The 17933-nt window shown below is 40.5% G+C and overlaps 1 protein-coding gene and 1 pseudogene across 3 annotated transcripts in view; both read right to left on the minus strand.

The window, feature by feature from the left end:
* The window catches only part of ZDHHC15 (zinc finger DHHC-type palmitoyltransferase 15), a 414649-nt gene extending 412339 nt beyond the window's left edge, over positions 1-2310 (minus strand). For 2 of the 3 annotated variants that reach the window (XM_036304664.1, XM_036304665.1), the window contains exon 1: positions 1979-2309. In XM_036304664.1, coding sequence (XP_036160557.1) covers positions 1979-2114 — 136 coding nt within the window. In that variant the 5' untranslated portion in view covers positions 2115-2309. Of the gene's footprint in view, positions 1-1978 lie in introns of all 3 variants that reach the window. The other variant, XM_036304662.1, reaches the window with a different exon arrangement.
* Positions 2311-14940: 12630 nt separating this feature from the next.
* Positions 14941-15715, minus strand: LOC118653516 (annotated as a pseudogene).
* Positions 15716-17933: the final 2218 nt, after the last annotated feature.

Consider the following 17933-nt stretch of genomic DNA (forward strand, 5'->3'; position numbering starts at 1 on the left):
GTATCTATGAAGGCAACTAATTGAATTTAATCTTAATAACTCGTAATGCATTTTCCACAATAAATCTAAGAAAATGAGGAAAATTCAAACTCTAATACACAGAATTGATTAGAAGAAAATTCTATACTGGAAAATAGGGTTATCTCCTGCCTCCCTAGTGAACTCAGTACTGGCGTTGGAAAAAGCAGGACCCTAACTATAATTTTTAAGGTGATAAAAATCTGGTATGAAGAAATAAAGCAGTCTTGGAAGGACTTGGGAGATAATGTCCAACAGAACAAATAAGAGTCCTAATGTGAGGGGACTGGAAATAGACTGGGAGCTCATACTGAATGAGTAGGGAACATTATAGGACACAAGTTTAAAGGTGCTACAAGTGGCATTCTAGAAATGACAATAACTATTAGTAGAATCTCAGAGAAGAGATGGAAATTCTTCAATATGAAAGAATAGGGGCAAGGGGAGATCTCACTGTGAAAAAGCAGAGGTTCTGTTGTGAGGAGACATGATATCATATGAAAAGTCCACTGTGAATTGATAAGGACACTAGTGATAAAGACTGGGGGTTATCCAAGTGGGGAAAACCCAGAATAGGGTCTTGGGGTTTAAGTCTAGAAATATTCTGAGTTTATAAGACTAGAATATAGTGTGGGAACTATTTTATAGATAAAGAGGAGATGGAATACTCCTTAGTATGAAAAGACAGAGTACAAGAGGAGACCTCAAATTTATAAAATGAGTGCTCTAATGAAGGGGAGGCAAGAAATTAGGCTCCCATTGAAAGGGGTGGGAAATATTAGAAACTCCAGTGGGAACAGATCGTGTTTTTCTTGTTTGAAAAGTCAGGGTACAAGTGCAATACTAGTGGGAAATAAGAGAAAATAATAAGAAACCTCTGAGAAAGAGGATGGCAAAATGTGTAACCAACAGTGGAAGAAAACTTCAGGAATCGGGGAGTAGATTTTTAAAAAAGGTAAAAGGAGAATCATCATTAGAAAAGTTGTGGCCCTTGGAAGGGACATGAGATCTATTGTTGGAAACCTTGTGGGAGAGTAAAGAGGACACTCTAGTGTGAAAAGAAATGGACAAGGCAGGACCATAGTCTTACAAAAAGCAGGGTGACTAGTATGAGATGTCAGAAAATAATGTGGAGCTTCTAAGGAAAATACTGAATGCTCCTCAAAGCAGAAAGGCAAAAGACTAAGGGAACCCCAGTGTGATAAAGTCAGGGGCTCTAGTGTGAGGGGACAAGGCAGGATATATTATTGTAGGACTTCAACTCCATTGGAGAGAATGAAAAATGTTGAAGCCCACTGAGGAAGAGAATGGATGTCTTGCCAGTTTGTGAAAAGGGATAATTTCAGTGTGATAGAACAAGTATACTGGGGGGTCCCAAGTGGGAGAAGATGTAAAGCACGTCATCTAGTGTGAGAGAATATGGGAAAAGGATGAATCCCCACATTAAAAAAAAGGAGAGCCTGGTAAGAAAATACAGGAAATATTTTGAGATTCCTAGTAAGAGGGTTTGGAAAAATATGGGGCTCCTAGTTGGATGCTCCTAGTTGGTAAGACTTGTAATATATGGTAAGTGAACAGTTTAAGGATATTGGATATGTTGTTTTCTCACTTTAGTAGGGCAGGAGCTCCCAAAATGAGAACACAAGACACAAGTGTTTGTCCTGTAGGAGAAAAGGGAGCCCTAGTGGGAAGAGCACGGAATTTCTTGTGGGAAAGGCCAGAAAATAATGTAAGAAACCCTATGTGGGAAGCCATGGCGACAAGGTGGGACCCCCTGGGGGAGGGGAGCACACGGAATATTGTGGGAAGCCAGAGATTGGAGGTGAGGAGCTCCCCCAGGGAACTAAAGAAAAAACCGCAGTGTGAGGGCTAAGAACACAGGGAACACCAGTGTGAAGGGTAGGGCAGACGGTTATGCTGGAGCATAATTTCCCTACCTTAGATGCCCAGCTCCACTTACCCAGGCAGAGCTCAAAGACGTAGGCATAGTAAGACCAGAGCACGACGAGGACGATGACGAGCACTGGCACCCAGGAAAGTACCCGGCGGCAGCCCCGCAGCCCCGCGGACAGAGCCATCTTCCAGCCCCGACGCATCTTCAGCTCGAGGATCGATCTAGCAGGCCTGCTGGCGCTGGGTCTGAACTACTGGGGCCGCAGCTGGGAGGCTGGAAAGCGCGTTGTGCGGCGCTCCACTGCCTACCCTGGCGGGAACCTTTTCACCGAGCTGATACCACCTGTGGAGCTGCAGGGCAGAGAGCTCCCAGGCTGGCACAAAAGGCATGAGTCATGACGAATAGGAACTGGCCTTTTGGGAGCGGAAGGTGATCTGTCAGGCCGTTGAGGCTGGGCACGCTCAGAGAGAGTACAAGCCCTCCCATTTCCTCCTCTCCCACCCACTTGCTACAGCGCTAGATGCAGGGCTAGAAACTGTAAAACAGAAGAAATATGGGTCTGCCCATCTGCTCTTGCTGCACTGCGTCCAGGCTCATCTCTCTGAGCTCTGTTTCTCTCTTTCTCTTTGCACCCTGCCCCCCTCACGCATAAATGAGCACACGTAAATGCAGTGTGAAAGATGCAATTTAACATCTCATAACTTAAAGATCATTTAGCTTCCTCGTCCTACTGCTGCTTAAACAATATGCTTTACACGTAATGCTGCAGTCTCTGCTTGGGTAAGTCCATTGGCAGGACGCTTCCTCCTTCTGTCTCTTCTTCACTTCTCCGAGTTAACTCAGTCCATTTTCAGAATAAATAAACATATTAAAATAGAAAACACAAATGGGGGAGACAGTAATTCTATGAGGGGTCAGAAAAAGCTACAAAATAGTTATATTTAAAAATAAATATGACTTTGCCAGACATATGAGAATGGAAGGACCTTTAGACAGAGGAAACAGCATTTGCAAGGGCATAGAGTAATAAAAATCCAAGGTTTTCTAAGAACAACTAGTAAAGCTTGAGAAGAGGGTATCTGAAGAGAAGAAGCTGGGTGTGAAACTGAGAATATAGGCTAAGGGCAGGATTTGAAGGTCCTTGTATGCCCAGACAGAGTGTGTGGGCATTGTCCTGTGAAATAGATTATGAACAGCCATTAAAGGTTTTGGAACAATAAAATTACATCATCATTGATGTATTTTTGTAAAAGAACTGGCGGAATTTTGGAGAGGAGAATGGCCTGGGAGCAGAGAGACCAATCAGGGAAGCAATTTAATTCAACACGTTTTTGGAGAAGTTGCTTTGTGTTAGGTCAAATTTAATATAAAAGAATGACAAAATAAGGGCCCTATCCCCAAGAAGCTCCTGTTATCATAAGTGCAATGTGCTCGGTGATACAAGCATAAGTGCAATAGAGGTATAGCAAGCTTTTGACATTTATAGATTTGATACTCACTGTTTAATTATTTTCAAGGGGAAATGACATGAAGAAATTTGTGACTTTGCTGATGAGACCCATGATTGATTCACATTCTGTATGACTGCAGTGTGAGAGCAATAATTTCAACTAGGTGGCTCACTGTTCTTTATTCATGGTTATATATGCAATACATTTCTGGGAGGGAGGAGACCTTTGTTGTTGGTTTTTCAAATTAATTTAACTTTATGATTGTACTAGAGGCCCAATGCACAAAATTCGTGCACGAAGTGGGGGTGTCCCCTCAGCCCAGCCTGCATCCTCTCTAATCTGGGACCCCTCAGGGGATGTTCAACTGCTGGACAGTCAGAAATCCTTCTCACAATTCTGGACTGCTGGCTCCTAATTGCTCCTAATCACTCACCTGCCTGCCTGCCTGGTCACCCCTAAATGCCCAACCACCCGCCGGCCTGATCGCTCCTCACTGCCTCTGCGTGCCAGCCTGATTGTTCCTAAGTGCCCACCCCACCAGCCTGGTCACCCCTTACTGCACCCCCTGCCAGCCTGGTTGCCCCAACTGGCCCCCCAGCCAGCCTAATAGCCCCCAACTGCCCCCCCTGCTGGCCTGGTCACCCCCAACTTCACCCTCCTCTGCTGGCCTGGTTGCCCCTGACTTCCCCCCCCACCCCGCTGGCATGGTCACTCCCAACTGCCCCCCCACCCCCGTCGGCCTGGTCACCACTCCCAGCCCGCCCGCCAGTGTGGTCACGCCACACAGCCTGCTGTTCAGTCATTTGGTCGTCCCTCACTAACCCCCCTGCCGGCTTGGTCGCCCCACGCAGCCTGCTTGTTCAGTCATTTAGTCATCCCTCACTAACCCCCTGGCCGGCCTGGTCACCCCATGCAGCCTGCTTGTTCAGTCATTTGGTTGTCCCTCACTAACCCCCATGACGGCCTGGTCGCCCCACGCAGCCTGCTTGTTCAGACATTTGGTTGTCCCTCACTAACCCCCCTGCCAGCCTGGTTGTAGGCAGCCATCTTGTGAGGGCATGAAGGTTAATTTGCATATTACCTCTTTATTATAAAGGATTGCTAAATTAATAATATAAAGAAATGCAGACTCATTACAGTTGCAATATTTTAATAGCCCAATTAATTATTTGAGCCCTAAAGTTCTGACATGGATAATTAAATATTATGTTTTTCAGCTTTATCAAGATTCTAGAGGCCTGGCACACAAAATTCATGTGCAGGTATGGTCCCAAGTCCTGTGATCAGGGCCATCTTCTTTGCTTGCCCAAAGCCGGCCACGCCCCCTGCTGCTGGCCACAGGGAGGAACCGAAAGGTCGGCCATTCCGCCCACTCGCTGGCCCCACCACCCACCCTGGTTCCCCATTAGCCATCGGGTGATTGGAGACTGATGGCCGGGGGAAGGGACCAAGAGGTGGTCAGTGTGCCTAATAGTGACTGGTTGAGCAGGTGTTCTGGTCATTCCACCTTTAGGTCAATTTGCATTTACCCTTTTATTATATAGGATAATTAACAACTAAAAATTGTATATATTTAAGGTGTACAGCATGATGATTGACTATGCATATACATATTACATTGAAAATGATTACCACAATCAAACTAGTTAACACATCAATCATCTCCCATAGTTACCATTTTTTGACAAATTTTTAAATCCTTATTGTTTATTCAGATCTTTTGCCCATTTTTTATTTGGATGTTTGTCTTCCAATTAAAAAATGGGCAGAAGACCTGAATAGACTTTTCTTCAAACAGGACATAAAAATGGCCAAGAGACACATGAAAAAATGCTCAAAGTCACTAATCATCAGAAAAATGCAAATTAAAACCACAATGAGATATCACTGCACACCTGTCAGAATGACTATCATCAAAAAATCAACAACAAGTGCTGGTGAGGATGTGGAGAAAAGGGAGTGCTAGTTCACTGCCAGTGGGAATATAGGTTGGTGTAGCTGTTATGGAAAACAGTATGGAGTTCCTCAAAAAACTAAAAATGGAACTTCCATTTAACCCAATGATCCACTTCTGGAAATATATCCTAAAAATTCTAAAACACCAATCAGAAAGAATATATGCATCCCTATGTTCATTGTAGCATTATTTACAATAGCTAAAACTTGGAAACAGCCCATCAGTAGATGAATGGATAAAAAAGCTGTGGGACATTTACACTATGGAATGCTACGCAACTGTAAAAAAGAGGGATCTCTTACCCTTTGGGACAGAATGGATGGACCTCAAAAAATACTATGCTAAGTGAAATAAGCCACCCTGAGAAAGATAAATATCACTTGATCTCACTTATTTGTGGAATCTAATAAAAAAAATGAATTGACCAACAAAATAAGACCTGAGGCAGGGATGCATGGAACAGACTAACATACCTCAATGGGGGGTTAGGGGGACAAGAAGAGATAAACCAAAGAACTTATATGCTTATATGCATAGCCCATGGATGTGGGCAATAAGATGGTGAAGACCTGGAGGGGAGTAAGGGTTGGGAGGAGAAGGAAGGGGGTGGGGGTGGGGGAGGAAATATCTGTAATACTATCAACAATAAAAATATATTTAAAAATGAAAAAAAAATCTTATTGTTGCCCTGACCGGTTTGGCTCAGTGGATAGAGCGTCGGCCTAGGGACTGAAGGGTCCCGGGTTCGATTCCAGTCAAGGGCATGTACCTTAGTTGAGGGCATATCCCCAGTGGTGGGTGTGCAGGAGGCAGCTGATCGATGTTTCTCTCTCATCGATGTTTCTGGCTCTCTATCCCTCTTCCTTCCTCTCTGTAAGAAAATCAATAGAATATATTTTTATAAAAAATCTTATTGTTGAGAGTATTACAGATGTTTCCTTTTTCCCCCATTGCCCCCTTCCACCCGGTTCCCCGCCCTGCCCCAGGCCTTCACCACTCTATTGTCTGTGAGCATAGATAATGCATATATCCATATAAGATATTTGGTTAATCTCTTCCTACACCCCCCTCACCCCTTCAGTCTGAGATTTGTCAGTCTGTTTCATTTTTCCATGCCCTTGGTTCTATTTTGTTTTATTTTTTTATGTTGTTATATTTTAATCAGAGCCAGGCATTAAATGGCATAAAATACTCTATATTTCTCTTCACTGTTCCAAATCTCATAAACTTCAAACCCAAATATGACACAAGCAGTTTCAACAATTATTTTGACCAGCCTCCCAATCCCAAAGGAGATTAAAACATAATAATGTAAAAAAATTAAGGTCAAGGTGTCTTAGTATCACATCCAATGACTAACCTTTGTTAGCTCCACCCTGAATGTTTCTGAGCTTATCTTGCTGTCAAACAAGTGGTAAGTTATCAATTCCCTGGGGGATTGTCCCTGAAAACAAGCCACCCTCTCTAGATACAGTAAGCACTTTAAGTGGGGTACTTACTTCTTCTGGGTCAGGTCCAATGTTTGGCTCTCAAAAGCAAGATAAAGAATTGACGGGGATTAAAAATGGCAGCAGAGTAAGTGGCTGCTGCAAGGACATGCTCCCAAGAATAAGTTGATATTACAACTATAATACAGAAAATTTTCCTGAATAATTAACAGAAAACTCGAAGGTGAGAATCATGACACCCAAGGAATGAAAGTGGAGACCACATAGAGACTGGTAGAAGGAGCAGAGGTGCAAAAGAACTGGCTGGGTGCCCACAGACAGCAACTGAAGTCTCAGAGAGATATCTCAGCTGTAGGGGGTTGCCACTGAGAACTCTGGTATCTAATCCCCAAGCTGGGCCCCCCAGTAGAGAGCACCAAAACTGATGAGGGTACCCACATAACATCTGGCTGTGAAAAGCAGCAGGGTGCTGTCTGCAGAGAGGGACAGCTGAAAATTCAGGAACCCTCTTAAAGGGTCAATGCACAAAATTCCCTGGGGAGTCACCCACCTTGTGCTCTGGCAGAGGAAGGGTGAAATAGACTGGAGACAGGAGATAGAGCTCAGAAGGCAGACACCCCAAGTTTCCTGGGCTGAGTCATTCCCTCAACACATCTGAGGCCATCTTTCCCACATCGACATTGGCCTTGCCTGGGGGGAAGACACTTGAGACAATCTACTGGAAAACACCTTACCCTGAAGCCACTTAAGAGCTTTAAAATAACAATTAGCCTCCAGACAGAAGCAACTGCCCCATTTTGTTGAAAAAAATCTCACCATACCTGATATGATTGCCTGAGGGTCAATTCAAGTTGGAATCCTATCAGTCTGTAGGCAGAGGCTGTCACTGGAAGTTTTAGTCTTTGCCTAATCTATATTAGTCAGAAACAGCCTTTTAACACTGTCCTACATTAGATCTTGAGAGGTGTACAGCAGCGGTTCTCAACCTGTGGGTCCCGACCCCTTTGGGGGTGCAACGACCCTTTCACAGGGGTCACCTAAGACCATCGGAAAACACATATATAATTACATGTTGTTTTTGTGATTAATCACTATGCTTTAATTATGTTCAATTTGTAACAATGAAAATACATCCTGCATATTAGATATTTACATTACAATTCATAACAGTAGCAAAATTACAGTTATGAAGTAGCAACGAAAATAATTTTATGGTTGGGGGTCACCACAACATGAGGAACTGTATTAAAGGGTCGTGGCATTAGGAAGGTTGAGAACCACTGGAGTAGAGGATCTACCTAATACATAATCACAAACTCAAACAGAAGGCCAAAATGAGGAGACAAAGAAACAATGGCTAGAATGAAAAAATTAGAGAATTTTCCAGGAGAAGAGATAAATGAAGCAGAGATAAGAAATTTATGTGAAACAGAGTTCAGAGTAATGATGGTAAAAATGCTCCAACAGCATGAAAAAAAGGTATAACAACTATGAAAAAAGAACAGTCTGAGATAAAGAAGGACATAACACAAATAAAGAACACATTGGAAGGAATACACAACAGATGAGGGGAAGCTGAGGATCGAATCAGTGAATTAGAAGACAGAGTTGAAAATATCACTCAATCAGAAACCAAAGAGGAAAAAAACAATTAAAAAACAGGAGGACAGCTTAAGGGAGCTGTGGGACAATGTGAAACGTACAATATTAGAAGAGCAGGTGTACCAGAAGAGGCAAAAAGGGAGAAAGGCATAGAGAAGGTGTTTGAAGAAATAAAGGCAGAAAACTTCCTTGACCTGGTAAAGGAAAAAGTCACACAAGTTCAGGAGGCACAGAGAACCCCAAAAAAGAAGAACCCAAAGAGGCCCATGTCCAGACACATCATAATTAAAATGCCAAAGTTAAAGACAAAGAGAGAATCTTAAAAGCAGCAAGAAAAAGAAAACTGTTCACTACAAAGGGGCTCCCATAAGGCTGACACCTGATTTCTCATCAGAAACTCTACAGGCTAAAAGGGAATGACATGAAGTACTCAAGGTAATGGAAAGCAAGGATCTGAGACCAAGGTTACTATATCCAGCCAGGCTATCATTCAAAATAGACAATCAAATAAAGAGCATCCCAGACCCCCCCCAAAAAAAGGCGAAAGGAGTAAAACACTACCAAGCCAGCATTACAAGAAATGCTAAAGGGATTGCTGTAATGAGAAGAAACAGAGAAACCTAGCCATACAGAATTAAAATGGCAATAAATAAGTACATATCAATAATAACCCTAAATGTAAATGAAATAAATGCTCCAATCAAAAGGTGTAGGGTAGCTGAATGGATACAAAAACATGACCCAACTATATGCTGTCTACAAGAGACCCATCTCAAAACAAAAGACACACACAGGCTGAAACCGGTTTGGCTCAGTGGATAGAGCGTCGGCCTGCGGACCGAAAGGTCCCAGGTTCGATTCCGGTCAAGGGCATGTGCCTGGGTTGCGGGCACACTCCCAGTAGGAGATGTGCAGGAGGCAGCTGATCGATGTTTCTCTCTCATCGATGTTTCTAACTCTCTATCTCTCTCCCTTCCTCTCTGTAAAAAATCAATAAAAATATATTTAAAAAAAAAAAAAAAAGACACACACAGGATGAGAGTGAAGGGACGGGAAAAAAAATATTCCATGCAAAAAAAGAAAAATAAACTGGGGTAGCAATACTCATATCCAACAAAATAGACTTCAAAATGAAGGCCATCACAAGAGACAACAAATGTCACTACATAATAATAAAGGGATCAATCCAACAAGAGGATATAACCCTGGTAAACATATATATACCCAATATAGGAGCACCTAAATATATATATTTTATAAAAGCTTCTAGAGGAATTTAACAGAGAAATCAACAACATAACAGTCATAGTAGGGGACATTAACACCCCTCTGATTCACCAGATAGATTTTCCAGACAAAAACTTAACAAGGAAACAGAGACTCTACAAGACACACTGGATAAGATGGATTTAATATACATTTATAGAACATTTCACCCCAACACAGCAAAATATACATTCTTCTCAAGTTCACATGGATCATTCACAAAGATAGACCACATTTCAAGACACAAAACAAGTTTCCACAAATTCAAGAAGATTAAATTCATATCAAGCATCTTCTCAACTCACAGTGGAATGAAATTAGAAATCCACTACAATAAAAACACCCAAAAACATTCAAACACATGAAGGCTAAATAGCATGTTATTAAACAATGAATAGGTTACCAATGAGATCAAGAAATGAATAAAAATCTTCCTGGAAACAAATGAAAATGAACACAAAACAACCCAAAATCTCTGGGACACAGCAAAAGCAGCCTTGAGATGGAAGTTCATAGCACTACAGGCATACCTAAAAAAACAAGGAAAATCAACAATAAAATATTTAACCCTACAACTAGAAAATCCCAGAGTAAGTAGAAGGAAGGAAATTATAAAGATTAGAGCAGAAATAAATAACGGAGAGACTGAAAAAACTATACAAAAATATCAATGAAACCAAGGGCTGGTTCTTTGAAAGGATAAAAACAAATTGATAAACCATTAGTTATACTCATCAAGAAACAAAGAGAGAGGACCCAAATAAATAAAATTAGGAACAAAAGTGGAGGAGTAACTGACACCACAGAAATACAAATGATTGTAAGAAAATATTATGAACAACTATATGCCAACAAGCAGGACAACGTGGGTGAAATAGAGAAATTCCTAGAAAAATACAATCTCCCAAAACTGAATCAGGAATAATAAAAAAACCTGAATAGGCCAATAACAACTGATGAAATAGAGAACAGTAATAAAAAAACTCATAGCAAACAAAAGCTCCGGTCCAATGGCTTCACAGGGGAGTTTTACCAAACATTCAAAGAAGGACTAACACCTATATCCCACAAACTATATCAGAAAATGCAAAAGGAAGGAACACTTCCAAACTCTTTTTATGAGGCCAGCATTATCCTAATTCCAAAACCAGATAAATACACTACAAAGAAAGGGAATTATAGGCCAATATCCCTGATGAACATAGATCCTAAAATCCTCAACAAAATATTAGCAAATTGCATCCAGCAATATATTAAAAAGATCATACACCATGATCAGGTGGGATTTATTCCAGGAATACAAGGCTGGTACAATATTTGCAAAAAAATAAACATGACACATCACATAAACAAATTGAAAGACAAAAATCATATGATCATATCAATAGACGCAGAGAAAGCACTTGGCAAAATCCAACACCCATTTTTTTCTTGGTTGTTTTCTTTTTTTAATTTAAATTCTTCATTGTTTAAAGTATTACACAAGTCTCCTTTTTTCCCCATTGATATCTCCTCAGCCACCCTCAGCGCCCAGCACATGCCCTCATCCCTCCAATCTGTGTCCATTGGTTATGCTCATATACATGCATACAAGTCCTTTGGTTGATCTCTTACCCCCTCACCCCCGCAGTCCCTCAGAGGTTGGACAGTCTGTTCAATGCTTCTATGACTCTGGTTCTATTTTTGTTCATTGGTTTATGTTGTTCATTATATTCCACAAATGAGTGAGATGATGTGATATTTAACTTTCTCTGACAGACTTATTTTGCCTAACATAATGCTCTCCAGTTCCACCCAAGCTGCTGAAAATGGTAAGAATTCCTTCCTTTTTACAGCAGCGTAGTATTCCATTGTGTAGCTGTACTACAGTTTTCTAATCCACTCCTCTGCTATGGGCACTTAGGTTGTTCCTAAATCTTAGCTATTGTAAATTGTGCTGCTGTGAACATAGGGGTGGATATATCCTTTCTGAAGGTGTTTCTGTTTTCTTGGGATATATTCCTAGAAGTGGGATCACTGGGTCAAATGGGAGTTCCATTTTTAATTTTTTGAGGAAACGCCATACTGTTCTCCACAGTGGCTGAACCAGTCTGCATTCCCATCAGCAGTGCAAGAGGGTTCCATTTTCTCCGCATCCTTGCCAGCATTTGTCCTTTGTTGATTTGTTGATGATAGCCATTCTTACAGGTGTGAGATGATACCTCATTTTTGTTTTGATTTACATCTCTTGGATGATTAGTGACTTTGAGCATTTTTTCATATGTCTCTTGGCTTTCTCTTTGTCCTCTTTCTAAAAGTGTCTATTTAGATCCTTTGCCTATTTTTTGATTGGATTGTTTATCTTCCTTTTGTGAACTTATATGAGTTCCCTATAAATGTTGGAGATTAAACCCTTATCGGTGATAACATTGGTAAATATGTTCTCCCATGCAGTGGGCTTTCTTGTTGTATTGTGGATGGTTTCATTTGCTGTGTAGAAGCTTTTTATTTTTGTGTAGTCCCATTTGCTTATTTTTTCTTTAGTTTCCTTTGCCCTAGGAGTTATATTGGTAATGATATTGCTATGACAAATGTCAGCTAGTTTGCTGCTTATGGCTTCTTCTAGGATTTTTATGGTTTCCCATTTTACTTCTAAGTCCTTTATCCATTTTGAGTTTATTTTTGTGTATGGTGTAAGTTGGTGGTCTAGTTTTATTTTTTTATTTTTTGCCTGTATCTGTCCAATTTTCCCAATACCATTTATTGAAGAGACTGTCTTGACTCCATTGTATGCTCTTGCTCTTTTGTCAAATATTAATTGAGCAAAATGGATTGGGTTAATTTCTGGGTTCTCTATTCCATTCCATTGGTCTATATGTCTGTTTTTGTGCCAATACCAGGCAGTTTTTATATTCGGATAGCTTGATATCTGGTATTGTGATCCCTCCAACTTTGTTAACTTTCTCAAAATTGCTGCAGCTAATCGGAGTCCTTTTTTATTCCAGATGAATTTTTGAAGAGTTCCAGCACCCATTTTTGATAAAAACTCTCAGGAAAGTGGGAATAGAGGGAGCATGTTTCAACATGATAAAGGTTCTATAAGGCAAACCTACAGGCGACATCATACTCAATGGGAAAAAATTAAAACAATTTCCCTTAAGATGAGGAACATGACAGGATGCCACTACCACCACTCCTGTTCCACATAGTACTGGAAGTGCTAGCCATAGTGATAAGACAAGAAGAAGAAATAAAAGGCATCAAAATTGAAAAAGAAGAAAACTGTCATTATTTGCAGATGACATGAAATTGTACACAGAAAACCCCAAAGACAGCATCAAAAAACTACTAGACTTAAAAAATAAATTCGGTAATGTAGCAGGATACAAAATTAACACCCAGAAATCTATAGCCTTTTTATACACCAATAATAAAATCACAGAAAGAGAAACTAAAAAAATAATCATATTTACCACTGCAATAAAAAAAAAAATTAAGATACCTAGGAATAAGCTTAACTAAGGAGGTAAATGACCTGTACTCGGAAAACTACCGGACATTGATAAAAGAGATAAAGGAAGATATAAACAAATGGAAGGATTTACCATGTTCATGGATTGGTGTAATCAACATCATTAAAATGTCGATACTACCCAAAGCAATCTATAGATTCAATGCAATCTCCATTAAGATACCAAAGGAATATTTCACAGACCTAGTACAAACTCTCCAAAAATTCATATGGAATAAAAAAAGACCCTGATTAGCTGCAGCAATCCTGAAAAAGAAGAACATCAAGCTATATTACAAAGCCACTGTTCTCAAAAACTTCCTGGTACTGGCACAAGAACAGATACATAGACCAATGGAACAGAACAGAGAACCCAGAGATCGACCAAAGCCTTTGTGTTCTATTAACATTTGACAAAGGAGGCAAGAGCATACAATGGAGTCAAGACAGTCTCTTCAATAAATGGTGCTGGGAAATTGGTCAGATACATGCAAAAAAAAAAAAAAAAAAAGAAACTAGAACACTAACTTACACCATACACAAAAATGAACTCAAAATGTTTAAAGGACTTAAATGTAAAATGGGTATAAAAGCCGCAACCAGCATGGCTAGGGTTCAGGATCTTGAGAAGGGCCACACACAAATGAAGACACTAGACAAGAAATATGAATTTGAAATCATGGGGGGCAAGGCAGAAAACCCTTCTCTAGTGGAAAGGCTCCACTGGGGCCCAGGCCCTGTTAGCTTTTATTCAATTTTAGAATACACATCTTGCCCTTGGTCAGGCAGGCAATCCAGTAGCAGACAGACTATCTTAAAGGTCAGTAAATATTAGTAAAGATTTACTTTGAGACTATTAGGTCAGGAAATTGCTTGAGCCACCATTGTCTCAACAGAACAAACGGTGCATAACTTTTAGCCCTTGCCAATGCTCAAGGTCCATCAGCCTTCTGAGTTCCCTGTTGCACTTTCATGATAGTGCAGACAATGGTGTAGACCAGGTGTGGGCAAACTTTTTGACTCGAGGGCCACAATGGGTTCTTAAACTGGACCAGAGGGCCAGAACAAAAGCATGGATGGAGTGTTTGTGTGAACTAATATAAATTCAAAGTAAACATCATTACATAAAAGGGTACGGTCTTTTTTTTTTTAGTTTTATTCATTTCAAACTGGCCGGATCTGGCCCGTGGGCCGTAGTTTGCCCACGGCTGGTGTATACAGTTAACTTCCAGCAAACAGGAAACCATAAAAATCTTAGAAGACTCTATAAGCAGCAAAATACCAGACATTTGTCATAGCAATATCTTCACCGATACAGCTCCTAGGGCAATGGAAACTACTAAGGAGAAAATAAAGAAATGGGATTACATCAAAATAAAAAGCTTCTACACAGCAAAAGAAACCATAAACAAAACAACAAGAAAGCCCACTGCATGGGAGAACATATTTGCCAATGTTATCTCCAATAAGGGTTTAATCTCCCAACATTTACAAGGAACTCATACAACTTAACAAAATGAAGATAAACAATCAAAAAATGGGCAAAGGGCCTAAATAGACACTTTTAGAAATAGGACATACACAAGGCAAAGAGATATATGAAAACATGCTCAAAGTCACTCATTTGCATGCACAAATTCCCTCCCCTTATCCACCTTATCCACAACTTCTGCAGTAGCCACTTCTAAAGCCACCAGAATTTCCTCCACCTCTGTGTCCTCATTCTCCTACTCCCCACTCCTATCTCCAGTGCAGCCATGGGCACCCTCCCATCCAGTTCTCAAAACAGCCACAGGCATGTCCTGGGCGGGGTCCTATTCTTTAAAATAGATACTCAGGACTTCTGTGGACACAGCCTCATTTAATGAATCCCAGCTTCTCTTCCTGGAGAAGGGCATGTTCAAACCCTGTTCCCGCATGCCAGGGCGCATTTTCTCTGAGGGGAGGAAGGTCCTCCTCAGGATAGCTCTTGAAAAGATAATCTTTTTCTTCGTGATGCACGTTGTCTCCAACTAAACCCCAGTGTTGAGGATAATCTGGGCTGGTATCTGGAGAACATAGTCTGGTACTTCCACAGCAGGACATTCTGCCCTCTCCATTTCTGATGATTCAGTTTTCTTCGGAGGCCTGCAGCCCACAGTCCATTTACCTGGTATCCCCTCTTTTGAGGAAGGGTTGAGTTGGGTGTATGCTGTTCACAGTACTGGTCCAGGAACCCATGCCAACCTGGTGGGGCCTAGGATACCCAGTGGGCTGCAGAGCCGCAGCAGGCCCAATGCCATTGATGGCACCACCAGTCTTCTCTTCACAGTGTCCCCCTCCTCTGTCCCCTTGGGGTTGTAGTCCCTGGTGAGGTCAGCAGGGCTCCTGCGGTCCAGCTCTTCTGCTTCTGCTCAAAGTCCTCCTCAAGCCCCACTCCGAAGGTCATTTTTTTCGTACCAGGACTTCGCCACTCTGTTTGCCTTTTAATTTAACTGTACCCTCTTCGTCTAACTTGCAGCTGTTTACTTCGTTGACATAGCCAGGGGAAGGCACTTGAACTGGATCAAAGAGATAGTTTTGTATCATTTTATAGCACCTGCACCCCATCTGGATTATTTTTTGTATTATCTGTTGTGAAGATTATCCATTAGATTTCTCTAGAAGTTTAACTTCTCTTCCTGGGGCTGGTTGGTGGTGTTGGGGTCTGGGCACTCATGGCTTTGGCGGGGCGGGGGGGGGGGGGACACTCAGAAGTGCCCAAAGCCCATGGACCTGGCAGCTCTGGTTTTATTTCATTCATCAGTTTATTCTGTGCATTATATTTCTTGTTCATTTATTTTTCTTTTTAGATTCAATTGCTGATAGATATGTATTTATTGCCATTTTATTGTTCATATTTTTTATCTTTCTTCTTCTCCTCCTCCTCCTCTTTCTCCTCCTCCTTCCTCTTCTTAAAGAATACCCTTCAACATTTCATGTAATACTGATTTGGTGTTGATGAACTACTTTAGCTTTCTCTTCTCTGTGAAGCTCTTTAACTGATCTTCAATTCTAAATGAGAGCTTTGCTGGGTAGAGTAATCTTGGTTTTAGGTCCTTGCTATTCATGACTTTGAATATTTATTGCTACTCCCTTCTGGCCTGCAAAGTTTCTGTTGAGAAATCAGCTGACAGTCATATGGGTTCTCCTTTGTAGGTAACCAACTGCTTTTCTCTTGCTGCTTTTAAGATTCTCTCTTTGTCTTTAACCTTTGGCATTTTAATTATGATGTGTCTTGGTGTAGGCCTCTCTGGGTTCCTCTTATTTGGGACTCTATGCACTTCCTGGATTTGTAAACCTATTTCTTTCACCAGGTATGGGAAGTTTTCTGTCATTATTTCTTCAAATAGGTTTTCAATATCTTGCTCTCTCTCTTCTTCTTCTGATACCTCCATAATGCAAATGTTGGTACACTTAAAGTTGTCCCAGATGCTCCTTACACTATTTTTATATTTTTGGATTCATTTTTCTTTTTGCTCTTCTTATTGGGTGTTTTTTGCTTCCTCATATTCCAAATTGTTGATTTGATTTTTGGAATCTTCTACTTTAATGTTGAATCCCTGTAAATTATTCTTTATTTCAGTTAATGTATGCTTAATTTCTGACTGGTTCTTTTTCATGGCTTTCAAATTCTTACTCAGATCCTTGAAAGTCTCATTAAGTGATTAATGTTGCAATGAACATTGGTGTACATTACCTTTATAAATAAATGTTATCAAAATTTTCAGGTAGACACCCAGAAGAGGGATTGTTGGTAGCTCCTATCTTAATTTTTGAGGAACCTCCATATTGTTTTCCATAGTGGCTGTACTAGTTTACATTCTCACCAGCAGTATATTGGGGTTCCCTCTTCTCCACATCCTCTCCAACACTTATTTATTGGACAATAGCTATTCTAAGAGGTGTGAAGTGGCATTTCACTGTAATTTCTATTTGTATTTCCCTTAAATCTAGTGATGTTGAGCATCTATTCAAATATCTATTGGCCATCTGTGTGTCTCCTCGGGAAAGTGTCTATTCAGGTCCTCTGCCCATTTTTAAATCAAATTGTTTGTTTTTTTATTGTTTTTTTAGTTGTGTGAGTTCTTTATTTTGTATTTTGTATATTAGTCCCTTACCAGAGGTATTGTTTGCAATACCATTTTGTTGGTTGCTTTTTGTTTTGTTGATGGCTTCTTTTGCTGTGTAGAAGATTTTTAGTTTGATGTAGTCCCAATTGTTTATTTTTGCTTTGACATCCCTTCTCTTTGGGGTCAAGTTCACAAAAACCCATTCTGACACCAAGGACCATGAGTTCAGTGCCTATGTTTCCTACTTTGTATTTTATTGTTTCAGATCTCATATTCAGGTCTTTAATCCATTTTGAGTTATTTTTTGAACATGGTGTTAGATAGAAGTCTAGTTTCATTCTTTTGCATGTGACTTTTCAGTTTTCTCAACACCAGTGATAGAAGAACTTTTCCTTTCTCCATTGTATGTTTTTGGCCCCATTGTCAAAAATTAGTCGCTCATATATGTGTGGGCTTACTTCTGGGCTTTCAATTATGTTCCAGTGGCCTGTGTTTCTGTTCTTCTGCCAATTCCATACTGTTTTGATTACTGCAGCTTTTTAGTATAGTTTGAAGTCAAGTAGTGTGATACTTCTGGCATTGTTCTTTTTTTTCTCAGGATTGGTATAGCTATTTGAGGTCTTTTGTGGCTCATACAAATTTGAGAAATTTTTTCTATTTCTGTGAAAAATTCCATTGAAATTTTGGTAGGAGTTGCATTAAATTTGTATACTGCT

Source organism: Myotis myotis, unplaced genomic scaffold (assembly GCF_014108235.1).
Source record: "Myotis myotis isolate mMyoMyo1 unplaced genomic scaffold, mMyoMyo1.p scaffold_m19_p_4, whole genome shotgun sequence".
Taxonomy (NCBI): domain Eukaryota; kingdom Metazoa; phylum Chordata; class Mammalia; order Chiroptera; family Vespertilionidae; genus Myotis; species Myotis myotis.